Source organism: Danaus plexippus, chromosome 6, assembly GCF_018135715.1.
Source record: "Danaus plexippus chromosome 6, MEX_DaPlex, whole genome shotgun sequence".
Lineage (NCBI taxonomy): Eukaryota > Metazoa > Arthropoda > Insecta > Lepidoptera > Nymphalidae > Danaus > Danaus plexippus.
In genome coordinates, this window is record NC_083540.1 from 7,458,015 (window position 1) to 7,477,135 (window position 19,121).

Sequence of the window (19,121 nt, forward strand, 5' to 3'; positions counted from 1 at the left end):
TGATTCTATAATTACGAAATTTAGTTTTATGTAGTTAATTTTATATTAAATGTCTGGTTTATAAAGCAAATATTAGATTTTTCTCAGAAATAAGTTATGTTTCATAAATTATAAAAAAAATATTTAAAGACTATTTATTAATAAAAATAAGAGCATATTGTTGTACATATATGATATAGGATTTTTTTCTAAAAAAAACTAATATGAAGAGAAGATTTTATAGGCAAAATACTTATGTTTGATTAGCCTACAGACTGAAATAGCTAGAATTTGAACCAATATTGACCACTTCTATAAATTACATCCGTCATTTTTAAACACATGGGAATGACATATTCGCGCTATTCAATAGTTTGAAATCGACAAAAATAATAAATATTTATATTCCTATCTAACTTCTCCTTAAGTATTATTGTATCGATTTTCAGTAAGTATGTCTCTTCTTAATTTGTTTTGAGTTACTTATCAAGTAAATTTAAAATAATCAAAATCCCAGTGGCAACCTTAACAATAATTTCCTGCAGTTCAAACCCCTCTCTGATCTTGTACTAACATCTTTTTCCGAATTATATTGCAAGTGTGTCTATCATAACTCCATTAGACGCTAAAAGTTTTTATATTCAATGTTCGTTTATTAACATCGTACAAACATCGTTGTTTCCTTCGTTTTCATTTGCCTCCAATTTCATAATATCTTGGAATACCGTGTCGCCAATTTTAATATACAAACAAAATTAATTACATTACCAAAGATTGATTAAAAGTGTAGTATGTACGTAGTAATTCATTGAAACAAATTATTTTCTCTATAACATAATTTTTTAAATATATATATCTACACATGTGACAGGCAGAAAATAGACAAAGTTCGCCACTAAGGAAACATATTTTATATGTAATTATTTCTTCTGCAAATCAATAGTCTGCTCTTGGAAAATGCAGAAAATTGTGATATTAACTTCTACTCATCTTTATTGATTACTTAGGGCTCATTCTTTTCCTACATGTGAGACAAACATAACTATTTTTGTTCTCTTTAAGATTCTCTTTAAGACTCTTCTCTCTTTAAGACTTCTATGTTATATAAATAAATTAATATATATATATTTTTTAATATTTATGTACTCTAGCAAAAGATTTCTATTCTTTTAGGTGTACTATGGTGATAATTTAAATTTATCAATCTCCTTTCTAATATATGTTGATTATACTGTACAAGCCTTAATATAAATGCAAGAAAAAGCAGACCTAATATCTTAAATTGAGAATTTAATTGAAACAAGTGGTTAAATGTTTTTTTTTAATTGATTCATGAATAAAATAATTTTTAAAAATGGATCTTGAAGAAGAGTTCAAGGATGTCAATGTAGAAGATCCAACTTCGATGGATAAAGTTTTAATATTGTTAGAAAGTATTCAAGCCGAAGATGATGAATTTATGGAGGTACCTGATATTTTTATCACCTTAATCATAATATTATATACCACAACAAAAAAATAATAATAATTTGACGACTACCATTTTTTTTATTTATATTTCTGACATCTGATATTTATAAAGCATATATTTTTTAATAGATACTATTAAGTAAACAAAATGATATGATTATAACTTGGGAACAACCATGGTATCAGAAAGGGAGCTGTTTAACAAGACCATTGAAAATAACAGATGATTCTCTACCAAAATTCAGAACTGATTCTATATGTAAAGACGAAAGTGACGAAATACATCAAAACTGGCGCCGATTTCGTAAGGTATAGTTTAAAGGAAATCGCTTTCTTTAATATAAAAGTTGATACTTTTTTAATACATTAAATTTTCTTATATTGTCCCAGCTGTTCAATGTTCCCAATAAACCGGTATGCATAGCTAGATGGAGAAATAAAACAAAATGCAAACGCCCAAATACACCAGCCGAATATGTGAGACGGTTCGTGATAGCTTTCTTGGCTCAAGGTCTCGAAAGGAATCTGTATCAGGTGTACAAACATGTGGTTGTGCGGTACGGAAATAAAGTTAAGGGAAACTACTCTAAACATGAAGAGAAGGTTATGAACATCTGCCTTTTCCACAACCCTAAAAGTACTGTGCCTTATCTATCTGCAGTTTTCGGTAGAGAACCCAGAGGGATATACAAGAGGATGCTGCAACTATATCAGGGTATGAAACTCTTAATCCTTAACAATTATTGAATTTTTATTGTTATAATATTTAAATTATCACACTTTTAGGTAAACCACCAAAGAAAAAATTAAAATGGACACTATCATTGGCATCAAAATTTGTGAATTTATTACTCGAATACACTGGAGAACCATTGGAGAATTTAAAATACAAGAGCATAGAAAAATCAGTATGGCTTAAACTTGAACAAGATATGGGACAATTATATATATATTTACAATATTTTTGGGCTGTAACATTGCATTCTCAAATTTTTGTTAAATTTGACGTCGAATTACAGACCCTGAGAAGACATTTATATAAAAAGTATGTAAATATTTCACACTTTTCATTTAATTTATTTAATGTTTTTTATACCATTCTTTTTTATCCACTTCAGACTAAAGCTTTACCCATATAAAGTGTGGACTGATATACGATGGAAGGAAATGTTGAAACATGTCCCCGACGGGTTCACTCATAACTTCTTACACAACGTATGTCGCAAACTAGCTCGCTCCTACGAAGGATATTTAAATGTACCGCTAGAGGAACTTATACAGTATGCATTAAATAAACCATGCACGAAAAGAAGATTAAAAACACTTGCATTAAATGAACACAGTGTGCTGGAAGTCATTAGGTACAATCAAAAACCAGAATATGATTGAATTTAAATTTAGTTTTATTTCTTATAAAGCACATTAATAACCCAAAGAAACAAAGATAGTGGTAGAACATACCTAATTACAATTTGTACTTAAATCTAATTGTAAAATTGAAAAAAAATATATACTTATATATATATAAATCACAAAACTTCAATCTCTTATATTTTATATTTAGTACGGATTTTTGTGTGGCTAAAACTATAAACATATTTTGTACCAGATTCAAAAGTCTCATTGCTATTGAATATTTTTTATGTTATCTACTTGTACAGATTTACCCCAGTTGTAACTTAGTTGATGAAAGTGACACAACGTGACAGCTATGTTTTGTATAACACTTTGTGTATAAAGATACATGAAAATTACTTTCTTCAACTCGAAATAAATTAAAAGTAAAATTTTAGAAAAACAAAGCTATCATTAAAATGCTGTGAAACGAAAAAACAAGCATATTATCATATTACATACCTTTAAAACTTTTTTTCCATGCATATACGTAAATATTTGTCGCAAGATTTTGTATATAAAAAACAAAAATAAAACTTATTTAGATATTTTGTTAAATTGAAATGTTTATAAAAAGACATTGAAAACAAAATTGATACTGAGCGGGCGCAATTAAGTAAGTGAGAAGGAATAACTGAAAATGACATAACATATAAATAAATAAATGTTAATAAAACTATCATTCCAATACATTAAGACGCTTCCATATTTTATACATCTTATTGATTATAGGCCCAGCTTCCGCTCTCAAAAAAATTAATGATATAGAAGTAAAGTCATCTTCGCCGTTAGCGATCTATGGTAGGGACATACCCTATTACATTTGTCTTGTCAAATGTCAACTTGCTCTTGATCGATATCGGATATTAAACATTGCCGGTGTTTCTAATAATACTTCTATATATATATCTAAGTAAACTAGAAAAAGCAGTTATTAAGTGTTTAAGCATTATAGTTATTTATTGAATCTTAAAATGATTAATCATATATAAAACAACAATATGAAGCATACACGACCTGCCAAGATAGTGGAATTACTAGATAGCGATGATGAGCTTCCTGGTGAGTTCCAAACGTGATAAATAGTCTACAGTTTCAATTAAATCATAGCAGACCTAATATTTCTTTTGATACACAGATGATTATTATGAAGAACAGACACTACCCGCGTATGAAAATGATCACCGTTTCGATATGATACAATTTAAGTGGATCAGCAAAGCAAGTCCCAAAAAATTGACGACAAAATCAATTCCAACTAGACAACAATCACATGTTATTATAAGACCAGAGAAACAAAGTTTTAGGGACAGACCTATTGTTAATAAAGGTGTTTTGAGTAAAAATGACTTATATTGCATTAAATCTATCGAGGGCTACGGAGACTCAACTCTGATTTGGTTTATCAATTTCAGTATATTAAAAGACTTGCAGTCAAATTATACATTTCTTAAAAGTTGTCTGGTGAATAAGTACTGCTCTGATTGAAATTTAAATATAGAATATATATATATAATTTTTTTTTAAACTGATAAATTATATTATGCGAAACCTTAGTATTTTGAGTATGGTTTTAAGCAAAGAAATATTAATAAATTGGATTTATCATTAAAATTTGTTTCTAAATAAATCATTTAAATATCTCAGTTTTTAATTGCTTTTTAAAGTTGTGAACAGTTTTGCATAGAAATTTAAGTAGGTATATCATCATTATTAAGTATTATCATCTTCGCTTAGAAATAATTCAGATACCTTGTAAAATATTTATCTACTTGTAGTGAAAAACTTAAACCATTTTTTTTTATAAATCAATGGAGACAGTGACAGTAAATGAGTTATACAACTTTACAAGTTATAAATGTAGTAAAATAATATTATTGTATAACTCCTTGTTGTAAGTGTTTATCCTTTGAAATGAAGAAATAAATCCCTACAAAACTAACCTTATGTAAATATTAATACTTTTTTATAAACATTTTTTTTCTCAACCTATAGTTCACAAGACTGACCTTATAGTACCCATCCTTTCTGAAAATGGAATCCCTATTCTAGATTTAATACATAAAATAATTTCCAAACAAAGTATTAGCTTATATATAAGTGATCTGTAGCTCATCTAGTACTTAATTGTGCATGACAATTAAAATGGATTTACATCATTTGCTGGAGTGTATGGGTTCATGACATGGATCAGTGTCAAAAAGTAAAAAAATATTAGTTTGTGTGCCAGCATAGAATTATTTAAGTAAGGGTTATTTTTGGCCAAATAACTACAATGACGCATAGAAAAAAATTACTTATTGGCATTAAAATACGCGTAACAATTGAAAATACATTGACAAATTTTATGAGATATTTTTGTTTGTTTGTTTAAAATACTCCCTTCATCCGTACAAAGATGTGCACAGTATAATCTGCCAGTGTCGTGTAGAATTTAGGAGACACGATCCGGGATTAACTTTTAGATGAAATAAAATTTTACAGCCTCGACTGAAGTCACGATTAGGAACTTTGTTAATAGATCTAAAAAGAGATATATAACAATATATTTCTAACAATCAGTTAAACCATCTTTGGTTGCTAGGCAACGGAAGTTGTAGCAATAATTAACCAAAAAAGATTTATTAGTTAAAACACACTAAAATTAATCCAATAAAAATATGTTACTAGTATTAACCATTTGTTTTATTACATTAGTAACTTAGTTTGACATTAAGGTTTTTATGAATGGTAGTTTCGATGTTGCAAAAAAAATGCGATTTTTATTTGCTGTTCGATACTTTTTGAAGATGACTGCTTTTCCATAAGATGTCACTCATTATGAATTTTTCAATTTTTTTTTTATTTTTATAAAGCCTTCTACTAAAATGCTTAACCAAACATTTATTTAATAAACAATTCTCTTTAGTTATAATTATAACATTTAGGATGCTGTAAAATGTAATTTTCTGTAACAGATAAAATGTATATTGTTAAGCAGACTTAAGCATCAGTCTAAACTGTTGATGTTATTCTTTGTTCTATTAAATATATCAAATACAGGGTTTGGGAAGTCCTTCAGAAATTTATAAATAATCATTATACCTTTTCTTTAATAAGAAATTATGTGTAAATTGAATTTTTAATTTTGTTTTATCCAGTCTGTGACTTTGACAGATAACCCATGAAATTGAGTAAACTTTACGGTACCTGGTGGCAGGTACCTACAAATTACAACTTTGTTTTGACCCAGGTCATGGATGAAAATAATGATTAAAAAGGATTGTGTCAAATTGGAATTATATTTTTTATTAAAATATTACTTCATAATATACGTATGAACTGGTTATGAAAAACATTGATAATCGTTCTTTTTATTAGTGTTGTTTATAAACCTTAAGTTAATAAATTGTTAAAGTTAAAACGTCTGTAGTACACAGTCTTGTTGTATAGATAGTAATTAATATATGTAGGTAGTGAAATACAATTTGTACTTCGTTTTAATTTATCTTGTGCTGTAATAAAAATTCAAAATGATGTGTCTAAATAAAACTCTTAATAAAGTAAATACACCCATTCTAACATGGGGAAATCCATTTGAAGCGAATGGGAAAGAAGTTATTTTTTGTGTAACAGGAAATCCAGGTATTTCAGATTTTTACATTGAATTTGCTGAAGAGATGCATAAAACTTTAAATTTACCTGTTATTGTTGTAGGTGAGTAGTTAAACTTAAAGATAACTTTTCTTCTTCAGTGTTATTAGCGATTTTATATAAATTTTCTTGTAGGTCAAGCTGGTCACGAGTTTTCCCTTGATAATGAAGCCATTACAGAAAAAAACAAAGACTTATACAATTTACAAGGACAGTTGAAGCACAAATTAGACTTAATAGAGAACTATGTGGACAAAAAAAGTAAATTTCATTTTATTGGTCACTCCATTGGTTCTTGGATGATAGTAGAATTGTTACATAATAATAATGACATTTTAAACAGAGTTTCCACTGTTAATTTATTATTTCCAACTCTACAAAATATGGCGGAAACAAAAAATGGAAGATTTATAAACGGTTTTGTTAAGCGGATGCACTGTGTTATACTATTCCTGTGTCAGATATTAAGTTTATTTCCAAATTTTCTTATAAATTTCTTGTTAAACATATATCTTATGCTACATTCACTACCTTTGTTCTATAATGAAAGAATAAAAAAGGTTATTGACCCAAGAATATTAGAGAAAGTATTTTTCCTAGCATTTGATGAGATGGATAATGTAAGATCACTTAACAATGAAGCCATACATAAGATAACAAAAACGTGTAATGTTATCTATTCCTGTTTCGATGGTTGGGCACCTCTTGATTATATGGCCGAATTAAAAAAACAACATCCACATCTCAGGATGGTCGAAGCTGCCAATGTTGCACACAGTTTTGTATTGAAATCATCACAAATAGTAGCCGAGATGGTGTCGAATCATATAAAGGAGCAAAAATCATCAGCCCAATAGGCCCTAGTATATCATAAGCAATAAATACTATGTTATCGGATATGTGCACTTAAATTTATTGAAACCATATAAGTATAAACATTATATTACACATTGTCAACAACAATGGAATACATTAATTTTGTGAAAAAAGCACCTTAACATCATTATTTTATCTTTAACACATTCACAATAAATACATGAAGCTGTTACAATGTTTACAGTCCAAGAATTTATTTATATTCTAGTTGATGAAAACACATGTTTTATAAGTACCTGAAAATGGGGAAAAAATTGGTAGAAATGGCACTAGAATGGGCATGGTCTTTTTTAAACATCTTAGATAATAGAAATGATATCTGTTAGTGGGTTCTTTTGTCAGAATATTTTTTTTATCTTTTAAATATAAGTTGGGCTATTTATGATTATTTAATAAAGATTTCCTTCTAACTATTTTTTTTTAACTTAGTTGTACTAAAATCTTTTTGACAATAATCAGTATCCCTCATTTCCAACGAAGCTGTGATATTATTTAATAAATTCAATTTTATTGTTCTTCATTATATGTTAAATTACTATGCATATTACAGACGAGTCACTTTCAATTCGAACAGATCCAAATTTAATGCATACAGAGGGTTTTTGAAAAGAAAATTATTTGTACGATTACATAGTAAATTTACTCTTTCAGTTAAATTACATTACACACTCTTCAATATTATCATGAGTACTGAATGCTTAGTCCAAGTTTGCATCAACTCACCATGTACAGAGATTTCCAGTCGCTCATTCAATAACTAAGACAAATTAGTGAATTTCTGTGAATGAAAATTGTTAACACTCTATATTGAGTGTGAAGATGCCGACTTGAACTAAGTACACTGAAATATATATAAGTTTTATGAAAGCTAACAATACCACAAATTGTCACAACTTATACATTCAACATTACATATTTAGGGTTAGCCTCGGTGACAATGTACACAATGTTCAATAATAACCTGACATTTATTACACAATGATCATTAAAATTTTGTGATATGTTTTTATAAATAATATATGACAAAAATTATATTAAAATGAGTATAAAACAATAAATGAATAAAAAAAAGAGATTTAAATTGCATATAATTTTTTTCATTAAACAGTCTACATAATAATTAAATTAATTCTTTGTTATAATCAGTGTAAGAACACATCAATGGTGAAACAAGGAAACCAATAGATGGCGCAAATCTCATACAGAACTACCAAATAAATGAAAGATTAAAAAATCTGTAGATTTTCACTTCAGTATAACTTTTTTTTTAAATTCCGAATTCAATTAAAACATTTCTTTTAATAAGTAAAGATAGAGCAATAATTCGTTCAAAATAATATTCTTGACACATTACGACATTATGTAATCATTTATTATATTTAAAATTGGAAGACCAATTGACTAAGCTGGCGGATTAAAAAAAAAAAAAATTTACTGCAAAATTATTACTAATAATGAGGTACTATGTAAATAAAAGCTGTTCAATTTCCCTGTTGTACGTAAAATTGTGAAAAAAAAATAATTCATATCTTTTTAAGGTTATTCTTTTATATAAACTAAGAGAATATCAACATGAAACACGATAGTTACATAAAAACATACTATATCAATTCATATACATCACTCTCCCAAAAGGCTTAAAGTAACAATTGCATAATTAAATCAAATACCAAATATAATATTAAATAAAAAAAATTAAGTATAAATATATATATATGAGAACTAGACATTCCACAATAAGTCTTTTCTTAAACTTATCTATGTGTTTGTTTTATGTTAAAAATTAAATTGTCATTAGAAAGATTATGATTAAAATGAATATTTATTAATTGTCTATGTTTTATATATACCGGCAACATTTTATAAAGTTGTACATACATTAATTTATCTTTAATACATAATGTTTATAAATTTGGATTTTCCTATACACTATGACATTATGTTGTACACATTTTAATTTTGATCTTTTCTTCTATTATAATGTACATATATATATATATTATTAAATACGAACTACATAGAATTAAATAAAAATTATTTTTTTAAAACGCATATAATATTTCGGATTCAGTTTGTTTGTAACATAGGAACTAGCAAGATAGATAGCGTTATGACATTCAATACCGACATTTTAAGTAATTACACCTACTATGTATTATAATTTATAATCTATAATATAATTATGATTTACAATTAAAATGCAATCGTCGATACATTCGGCACTCGTATGTTTTGCGCACAACCTCTCTCGTTTAAAGATAATTACAATATCATAGAAAACATACATCACCATAACCATACCGTAACGTACCGTAACACTGTAGTATAGATATATAATACAACGACAATTTGGAAACCTTACCTCTAGGGGGGGATATAAAAAAATTCGCACTAATAATACTCGTACTCCGAGAGAGCTCAGCACGTGGTCTCCAGCAGAGGGTCCTGCACGCGCGTCTCGCACTCCGACGACGAAATGGAAATGGCCTTCTGGGACGAAGACTTGTACAGACGTCGAGGACGGCCCTCCTCCTGGGACAGAGCTCGCTGAGTGTTGACCGTCACACGCGCCGGAGACGTCCACGGCGAGCACGTGCACGTCTCACGGCCGCGCCAACACTCACACCCGCCGCCACCACCGCCGCAAGACTCGCACTGCACCACCGCCGACCGCTCCAACCGCCCGCGGCGAGGTCTCGTCTCACACACTTCGTCGCGAGAGGCAGCCCGCCGAGCCTTCCTCACCCAAGGGTCGAGAGGCCGCGATGTAGCCGGCGCATTCGGAGCGTCCAGCGACCTGCGTGCCACGGTTCGTCCCTGGCGACCCGTCCTCCCCGCCCGCCCAAGGTCCATGTCGCTCATTTTGCGCCACGGGTCCAGATCGGGGCGAGATCGCGGCTCGTCCGACAGCATGTGGAGCGAGGCGTCCGGCGAGGAACGTTCGCTGCGCACGGCGCGGGGCCGCAAGGTGGGCGACGTGTGTGTGGGTCGTGGAGAGTGGGGCGAGTGAGGGGTGCGGACCGGCGGCACGGGCAAGCGGCGGGGAGAAGGGGCGCTGGAGGGGGCGGCGGAGGGAGTTGGGGAGGGCCCGGCCGAGGCCCGCGGTCGCTCCGAGTGTGAGCGCGCGCGGGCTACTGGGGAGCGAGCAGCGGGAGTCACGTCGCTGAGTGATCGCAGATGGTTACGGCGGCGGGTGACGCACGGGGAGTCGGCGTCGGTGACGCTGATGCTGATGTTGTGAGCGGCGGACGTGGGGATAGTCGGCCGAGGACTGCGCGGGCCATCGTCGCTGGCGGCGGGCGCGTCTATCTTAGTTACATGTTTTTCGGGGCCGGCCCGACTGGGCCCGGCCCCCGCTAGCTAGAGGAGTCTCTCGGTAGCCGAACTCGATGTCCCGGAGCTCACAGTTGATACGATATTGTGTTCATCTCCTGTAACGTTTACTTTTTCTTTAATCGTACAACAATAAAGTGGAACAAATTCAACAAGTTTAAACCTTATTTTTTCTGTTTGCCCTATATTATTGAGATTATTTATCAGAACAGCTAAAATCAGACACAATTTACCAACTTAAGATGAGTTTAAATAACTCTAAATAATTTATTAATGCTGGTTTCATTGATTTTTTTTACAATTTTTTTTTTGCAGAAATGTAACTCATTTTAATGGCTCATTGTTAACTGAACCAACATGTTTGGTTTGTGCTGTTGATATAAAATATGATACTTTTGTGACCAAAACAAAAGATTTTTTTTGTAACCAATGGCTTCTGCCCAAGATTATTCAGCCTTGACTAAAATCTAAAAATAAAGATATAAATATCTAGTTGCGAAAGGAACAAAAAATACATATATTTTTGTCCCTCTAACATACCATATTATATAAATATTTAAATTTTCATGGAAACAATTATTTTTGTTTCGTACCATTTAATATAAAATTCACACTATTTATACTAATATAAAATTGACCATGTATAAGATAGCTAGTATAACTTGAACTTAATAAATATATAGTAGGTTTATTGATAAAATTTATCTTGTTTCATTGGCTTCACTATGGTAACTTTATAATGTTAGGTACTTCTTATGAATTATTATAAATATGTAAATCGTTTTGTGTATATCACCATACCTTGATTCGTCTGGCCTGAGGCCGGCAGTCTTTGTCAGTTGAGCAACTCCACCGAAACAAAACGCTTCAGTCTCTCCAGGTACTGATTGAATAGCTCCACATCATTATGGCCGGCGCCCTATAATATAACAATATTATACAAATTAAAAATATTCCTATATATATTCCATGAGACAGTGAAGAACTTACTTGAGCAATAAATATATCTATGTATACATTTATATTTATTTACTGTAATATCTACCGATGAATGATCTCACCTCAACCCAAAGCGGTTCAACGGCACGTGGGCAGCGCTCGTATATGGCGAGTCCGTGGGAGAAGTCTATCACCTCATCCTCTGTACCGTGGATCACAAGCACTGGTGATGTCACCTTGGGGATTTTGTCGATACTACAAAATAATATCATTCGTTAATATAACTTCAATACATTTATTATAAATTCAAACAGAAAACGAAATTTGTGTAGAATTAGTCACATCAACTGATAATTTACATATAAAAAAGTAACTAACTTGATCCCTATTAAAAATTAACTATGCTTATAACTTTAATTGCATATATTATTCTTAATGTGTATTGAAAATAAAAACTCGGCATTCGTTAAGAATAGTGATAAGAATTGTTATTTACCTTGGAACGATAACAAATATATAAAAATATAGACAGAGAAATCAGGTGATATATTTTTATAGTAATTATTGGTAAAAATTTATGAAATTTCAAAACATTATATAGTATGCAGACGGTGAAAACTTTGCCCATATATAAAATGTTATCATTGAATGTTGTGATTGTGCTGTGGCACGAGATAAGAATTTATGGAAATGGTCATATAAAATTGATGTAAAGGAAAATTTTATATAATTATCAGAATATGGTTAATTATGCTCTTATCAGATATTCCATATAAATACGAAAGGGTCCAATTAAAAGCTACAATACATTGTAATACATTGAAAACTAATGTATACTCTTTTAAATGAAACTAATATTTTTCAGATATACTATGTGTCTGTCAGTTGGTTCGCACTCATATCCCGTCTGCCCGTGATCACGGTTGATGGAAAGTAACCGAAACGTTGGGAGTATGTAGTTTTAACAAAAAATAACGAACGCGTAGTATATCCGAAAAATATTAGTTTCATTTAAATGAATAAAACTCGCGAAAGTCTTAGATCTCATTATATGTATACTCTGTTGTAATATATAATAAATCATAAGGAATGATGTGTTTTGATTGTCACAAATAACATGTACCTTCACTACATCATTTTTGAATGACAAACATTTATAGAGGATATTTTATTTAGATGACAAGTTATATAAATATTGCATTTTGTACAATCACGTAATATTAAAAAAAAAAATTGATCACACCAATTTTATATATTCAGGTTCTTTCTTGTAAAACAATGAGATTAATACTTATTATGTGGAACGAAATGGGATAAAGTATTGTACAGCGCTTGAAGTAAAAAAATTAAAAGCACAAAAGTCAACTTAGTACTGACTCATAAATTCATAATATGTATTCCTGTATATTTCTATGATAATAAAAAAGGTTTTTATTTCTTTGGTTTATAATTAATTTTTGAAGCAAAAATTGTAAATACTACTCGAATGCTTCTGTAACATTACTCATATCATTCAAATAAATAACAAAATCGACATTGATGCCTTTGTTCACTAATTAATTTGATTAATTTAAATATATTATTATTTGTTTATTCATTAGTGACTCATCAATCAATATGTTTTTTTAGTATAATATTGAACATAATGCAATAAAATTTCATAGCTAACCTTGGGAAGGCATCAAAAAACCAGGTCCTTTTAGTATTGGGAAAAGCGACTCGCATGCCTGACATCAACGGTGAATGTAGCACAACAGCTCCAACTTCATAACGAGCAGCGAGGTCCACTGTGGGAACTGTGCCAATACTCTGCCCATATAGTATGATGTTTTCTGGGCTTATTCCATACCGAGTCCGTAACGCCTGCCACGCTGCGTCGATATCCGCATACAAATTCTTTTCTGATGGCTTCCCACCACTAACTCCATATCCAGAATAGTCATAACTGAATATGTTACAATTTATTCTAGTACCTAAACCTAAATAGAAACTACTCATTTGTCCCAGATCTACAGCGTTTCCATGCGAGAAAAGTATAGTGAACCTTGCGTTGGGGCTGCATCGAACAAAGAGGCAAGCTATTCTGTTGCCTCTTGATGTTCGAGAGTAGAAACCTTCGATATTCTCTTTTTCGCGTTCTGAATATTGCCATTCGGCCCGTTCGGTGAGAGTCAACGAAAATTTTGATCCAGTCTCGTCAGGTGTGAATGCATACGTGGGTTCGGGAGGTAAGAATGCAAGCTTAGCAGCGATTTTTCCTGGGCATGGCGGACAACAAAACAGGCAACAGAGTTCACTGAAACTTAACCCGTTCATAGTGAAATTTTATTGTATGACATCTAAATAATCATTCAAACATTATTCATAACAAATCACAACTCACGAATTACAGGTCATTGTAAAAATAAAAGAAATCTCACTGATTTTGACAGTTGAACAACATTTCAGCCATTTTTAATAGTATTTACTTTTTTTATTTAATAGGCCTTGGAGGGAGTCCTTCAAGCCTTCGGCTTCGTTTAAAAATGAATATTTTTTACGGTTTTGACAGATTGATTTAGAATTTCAAAAAAATTAATAATTAAAATAATTGAATGTTTTATTGTTTTCTATGACAGTCTTTTTTCCGAGCCATTTTTGTCTTTAATTTCTTTTAAAATAGAGGATTAAAGTAATTTGATAATTTTTACATTAAGTAATAATTATTATATTGCTGGAATATATTTCTTAGATTAATAAAAAATTAAAGTAATTATCACCTTTGTTACTTTTATTAGTCTTGATATATTATGCTAACCCTCCACATTGAAAGTGCAAATTTTTGAATTTGATCGATTTTGAAAAATATATCCATCGAAAAAAAATATGAAAAATTTACATTTTTGAATATTTGTTACTCTTTCACAATCATATTTTGCTTTACTGAATTAATGAAAAAGTAAGTTCTGGAATTTTTGTTAAATATGATTTAAACTAGAAAATTCTCCTAGCTAATAACTTATGTGGAGTTCTAAATAGTATTATATAAGTTCTAAATAAGTTCTAAATTTAAGTTTTATATAGGTTCTAAATAAGTTCTAAATAGGAAGATAAAAAAAATACCAATCTGTAAAAAGATGTAGCTGTTTTTTGAAAATCCTTCATAAATCTATATTTAAAATTATTAATTATAAAGGTCCTTTAGTTCTACTGATATTGGTAATAGGTGAACCGGCTCTCACCGTAAACGGCTCTCTCTATGCAGTGTTACTGTAAGATGGTTTTGAGCAGTTCGTGAATATGTTATTGATAGTACTTAAATCTGGATCCTTGTCGATAGCATACCGATCAAGTAATATTTGTTCTTACTGTAATTTGAATTATGATTGGTTTTAAGGCATCTCCATCATATTTTAATAGGCTAAACAGTTTCTAAATATTGCCCCTCTCAATAATAGGATAGAGGATGTTTTGTGGGTTTTTGTTGTTAGGTATTGGGATTTGACAGAGACGAAACTTCTTAGCATTCAATGGATTCGGCGTGCGGGTGCCGGGTTAATGGCGCAGCAGGGAGAGGAGCTTCAACAGTACCTGGGACTTGCGACCCAGGTGTAGGTTTAAGGGGCCCCTATTTAACGCGCGTTAAACGCTCACCTCCACCGTCCAAACTCCTCTCTCTACCTAACCAAATTTGAAAAGAAACTATACTAGTGCTGCCTTCGAAGTACGTTCCTAGTACATTCGTACGTTGTACCAACAAATTGATATTAGTTCTGGACAGGCCCAAGTTTCTTAGTAGGTTGTGGAGAGATTTTGCCGTTATACCTCTCGCTCCCATTTCTACGGGGTACAAATCCACGACGAACCTATTTCGAGTGAGCTCGTAATATTTATTGACCTTGATGGCTTGGTTGATTTTTGTTAAAGGCTTCCGTTATATTCTTAGTCGACTGATGAAATTATATTTCTCGAAGCATACTTTTTTCTGAAGCCATAGTAAATATAATAAAAATCACAATGATTTTTACTATTAGCAAAAAGATTGGTACTCGGTTAAATATTTACATAATTTCTAAAACCCCACAGCAAACAAGCAAATCGGGTTTAAGTCTAAGACACGGCTCCCGAATTGCATTGATTTTTTTTTTTAATATAAAATTTGCATAGAGTTTGACAAAATCTTCCTACACTTATTTAAAAAACATTCGTGGTTGTCCAGCTATTTTTCCAATTACATTACAAAGTTCTGAACAATCAAAAATTTTATTTGAAAGTGCGCATGATTTTTAAATTATATTTTAGAATCGTGTCAAACAGCAGTTCAAAGGGTTTCTACATTTTCGCGGGATTAATTTTTGGTGATGTTTTCTGGTTCCGTATATTCTTATTGCCTTTAGTTATGATAAATGTTTGCTTTTAATCTCTGTGTATATTGGAAAAGTTTATCGTCCCCTCGGTCTTGACAACATTAGAAAATAAAACGATTTCATATCTCAATGTAAGTAGAAAAAAAAATTTGGGTAGACGTGTTAAACTGAGTCGTAGAAAAAGACATTTTAATTTTTGTAATCACATTTATTATGGTATCGCTGACGTTTATAAAAATATTCAATATATCGTTAGTTTGTTATAATATATTTGTTACTTTATTAAAGAGGAGATATAAGTTCATAAATGCAAAGTAGTAGAAGTAAGAATTTAATAAATGGACCTTTTAAAGGAGTATCATCCTTCTTGTAATCGTTATAGTTTTTATACATTATGTAACAAGTAGTAATAGCCTTGGTATTATAAAAATTTTATAATAACAAAAGTGTCATGTAATGAATAAGAGGCTGCCATCAAGTAAGATGCACACACACAAACTTTCGCATTAAAATTAACTAAACATCTAACAGATAATACAAAAAGAATTATTTGAATAAAACAACCAAAGAGTTCTTGTCACAAAGAAATACTCATATCAAATACTATTCACTTATTAGTTTGTCCAGAAAAAATAACAAACAATTTGTACTGTTTAAATGTAGTTTATAAAAGGAAAAACATAAGTAGCAGTACAAAAATTAATTTTGTTCGTATTAGTTACCACATTAAATAATTTATTTCATATATTAATTTAAATAACTTTGTCAACTCTAAACATATATTACAAGAAGGATGATGTAAATCGTTCTTCGGGTATCCAAAATTCAAGGGCCGAGTCACATGTACTCACAGCAAGTATCCCGCTTTGATATCTTAGCTGAAATAATAAGTACCCATTATAACTATACTTTAAACTAAATGTTTCTTACAATATAAACAATACGCATATATTACCTGAGTAACATCCACAGTACTCGTTTGTATAGTCTTGTATTCATCTGGTGGGTTTGAGTTATACATAAATTTTATTTCACCTTTATCGGAGCAAGCTATTAGTGTTGCTTCACCTTGGTAGCAATCGGCTATTTTATTTGGAGGTTCCGTCACACAGGATTCAGGCCAGAGTTCATATGATTTGACAAAAGATTGATCCTTTGGATTAAAAAAATGTAGAGCCCCTTTCGAATCTCCAATATACATGGCGTTGGTGTTCCAACTCAAGCAAACAGGATATGCCTTCTCTGATGGTATTTTGATATCGCTCTTAAGGATTTTACCAGCAACTTTGTCATATACAGCTAATGTTTTATCTTCACTTATGGAAGCAACTTGATTATTATGGGCTGTGAGAGCTAGTATTGCACCTTTATGTGTCTGGTACACATGCACGGGTTTCTGTCCGACTCTTAAATCAAATGTCAAAATTTTCTTGGAATATAATCCCGCCATAACTATTTTTCCATCTGCCTCTAGTGACAATGCTGATATTCCACAACTAAAAGTATTAAATAAACCTTGAATATATTTATACATTGAACTTTGGGAAAACAAAGAAAAAATAATTATAGTTACGGAAAAGTTTCTATACATTCAAAGCCAGAACTAATGTCCCATGCTTTGACTGTATTATCCCATGAGGCGGAGTAAACAATTGATGCATTATCAACCTCATCCGTGGCAAGATCCCACACCCAGCCTGTATGAGCATCATGTCTGATTTTAGTTGGCTTTATGTCTTTAAGGAGACTCTCTTCATTGTTTACCTCCGGCCTTATATCACCTACATTCCACAAAGCTAAACATCTGTCTCTTCCTCCTGATATACATATATTGCCTTTCTATAAAAAACAAGCTATTGAAGTAATCATAAATGAAATATATTAAAATATGAATTATGTACTATAGTAAATATAATTTTGTTCACATAAAATTTTTTTGATGACATAAATTTTTTTCAAAAGCTTAGAATGTTTGTATTAAAAAACATATATATTATTTATATATTGATAAAGCTGTCAGTCACTTACATTAACTAAAATCACTGAATCAACAGATGCATAATGAACATCCTTTATAACAAAATGTTTTGTACTTTTGTCCACATTACACCACTTCTCTCTCTCATGTTCCATCTCAATACACATTTCAATCCAATCGCTATCTTCATAACTTTCATCTATATCACATAGCGGTGGAAAGTATCCATGGACTTTACTCCTTACTCTGTGCTTCCAAAGGCCAACATCAGCCAAAATTTCATCAAATCTGCTACAAACCTTACTAAGAGTGTTTATAATGAAGCCAGCATCCAAATAAGAGCATATTTTCAATATTATCTGCAATTTTTCAATTTTAAGACATTATATACAAAAGATAAATGTTATATTACAATTATATATTACCTCAAGTGGCATATTTTCTAGGCAAGCATCAGCTGCATTGTAAATATCTTCACATTCTGTAGTATTATTTTCTATGTTAGATATCTGCTCTCTTACAGATTGCAGAATGTCACACATTATCAATTAAATTATTTTTTAGAACCTAAAAATAGATACATCTATGTTCTTTGTTTCATAAGTATTAAGTATCTTATTGACGACGACAACGTGTATGAGTAATATATTCAATTACAAAGCGATTTCAAGTAACTTTTTATGGTAGTTATCTCAGAGTCAAGTTTTCCAAGGCAGAAAAAGTAAATATTTTATTAAAAATATGTTTATATAGAGATTAGAGGTCGAAACCATATTAAGAAGTGAAGTGAATTAGAATAGGCATCTAATAAGATGAAATATCACTTAAATGCTGAAATTGCGATAAATGAGTTTATTTTACAACTGTTTTTAACTTTTTATTTAGCATAAAACCGTACCTGTACGAAAATATTTCTTTAAAATTATTATCTATTGTTTTTGTTACCTTTAATTAAGTAAATAAAAAACATATGTCTTAACAAAAACAACAATTTCACAACAATCAATGTTACTTGTCATTCGTATTGTCATGTCACTTGTGTATTGATTTTGTAACAGTTTATAAGTACTCGTAGAACATCCTCTTACCGAATTATCAACGAAAAACTATCTCTCGAAACAAAAGGAAATATTATAAAATTAAATTTTAAAGATTTTTTTTTTATTAAATTT

The 19,121-nt window shown here is 30.9% G+C and overlaps 4 protein-coding genes across 6 annotated transcripts; 2 read left to right on the forward strand and 2 right to left on the reverse strand.

The window, feature by feature from the left end:
• The first annotated feature begins 324 nt into the window (after positions 1–324).
• On the forward strand, positions 325–3,850 carry LOC116779162 (uncharacterized). The gene is made up of 7 exons (XM_061529869.1): positions 325–427; positions 1,153–1,444; positions 1,579–1,758; positions 1,840–2,164; positions 2,236–2,494; positions 2,568–2,810; positions 3,577–3,850. Exons 2-7 carry the CDS (start codon positions 1,334–1,336, stop codon positions 3,602–3,604), a joined length of 1,146 nt encoding a protein of 381 aa, XP_061385853.1. The 5' UTR covers positions 325–427; positions 1,153–1,333; the 3' UTR covers positions 3,605–3,850.
• A 2,025-nt stretch (positions 3,851–5,875) lies between these two features.
• LOC116778427 (lipid droplet-associated hydrolase) lies at positions 5,876–7,766 on the forward strand. 2 transcript variants are annotated; one of them, XM_032672434.2, is made up of 2 exons: positions 5,876–6,540; positions 6,613–7,766. In XM_032672434.2, the coding sequence occupies exons 1-2, from the start codon at positions 6,357–6,359 to the stop codon at positions 7,332–7,334; spliced, it is 906 nt and encodes a 301-aa protein (XP_032528325.2). In that variant the 5' UTR covers positions 5,876–6,356; the 3' UTR covers positions 7,335–7,766. The 2 variants fall into 2 exon arrangements, with proteins under 2 accessions (XP_032528325.2, XP_032528333.2); XM_032672442.2 differs by having other exon boundaries at positions 5,928–6,468.
• Positions 7,767–10,643: 2,877 nt separating this feature from the next.
• LOC116778442 (alpha/beta hydrolase domain-containing protein 17B) lies at positions 10,644–14,133 on the reverse strand. 2 transcript variants are annotated; one of them, XM_032672453.2, is made up of 5 exons: positions 14,009–14,133; positions 13,295–13,927; positions 11,748–11,880; positions 11,488–11,605; positions 10,644–10,784 (listed from the first exon to the last, which is right to left on the reverse strand). In XM_032672453.2, exons 1-4 carry the CDS (start codon positions 14,020–14,022, stop codon positions 11,522–11,524), a joined length of 864 nt encoding a protein of 287 aa, XP_032528344.1. In that variant the 5' UTR covers positions 14,023–14,133; the 3' UTR covers positions 10,644–10,784; positions 11,488–11,521. The 2 variants fall into 2 exon arrangements, with proteins under 2 accessions (XP_032528344.1, XP_061385659.1); XM_061529675.1 differs by having other exon boundaries at positions 14,046–14,092.
• Positions 14,134–16,158: 2,025 nt separating this feature from the next.
• On the reverse strand, positions 16,159–18,999 carry LOC116779121 (F-box/WD repeat-containing protein 9-like). Its single transcript, XM_032673299.2, has 6 exons — positions 18,848–18,999; positions 18,375–18,516; positions 18,000–18,308; positions 17,545–17,810; positions 16,927–17,467; positions 16,159–16,849 (listed from the first exon to the last, which is right to left on the reverse strand). The coding sequence occupies exons 2-6, from the start codon at positions 18,489–18,491 to the stop codon at positions 16,754–16,756; spliced, it is 1,329 nt and encodes a 442-aa protein (XP_032529190.1). The 5' UTR covers positions 18,492–18,516; positions 18,848–18,999; the 3' UTR covers positions 16,159–16,753.
• Between the last annotated feature and the right edge of the window lie 122 nt (positions 19,000–19,121).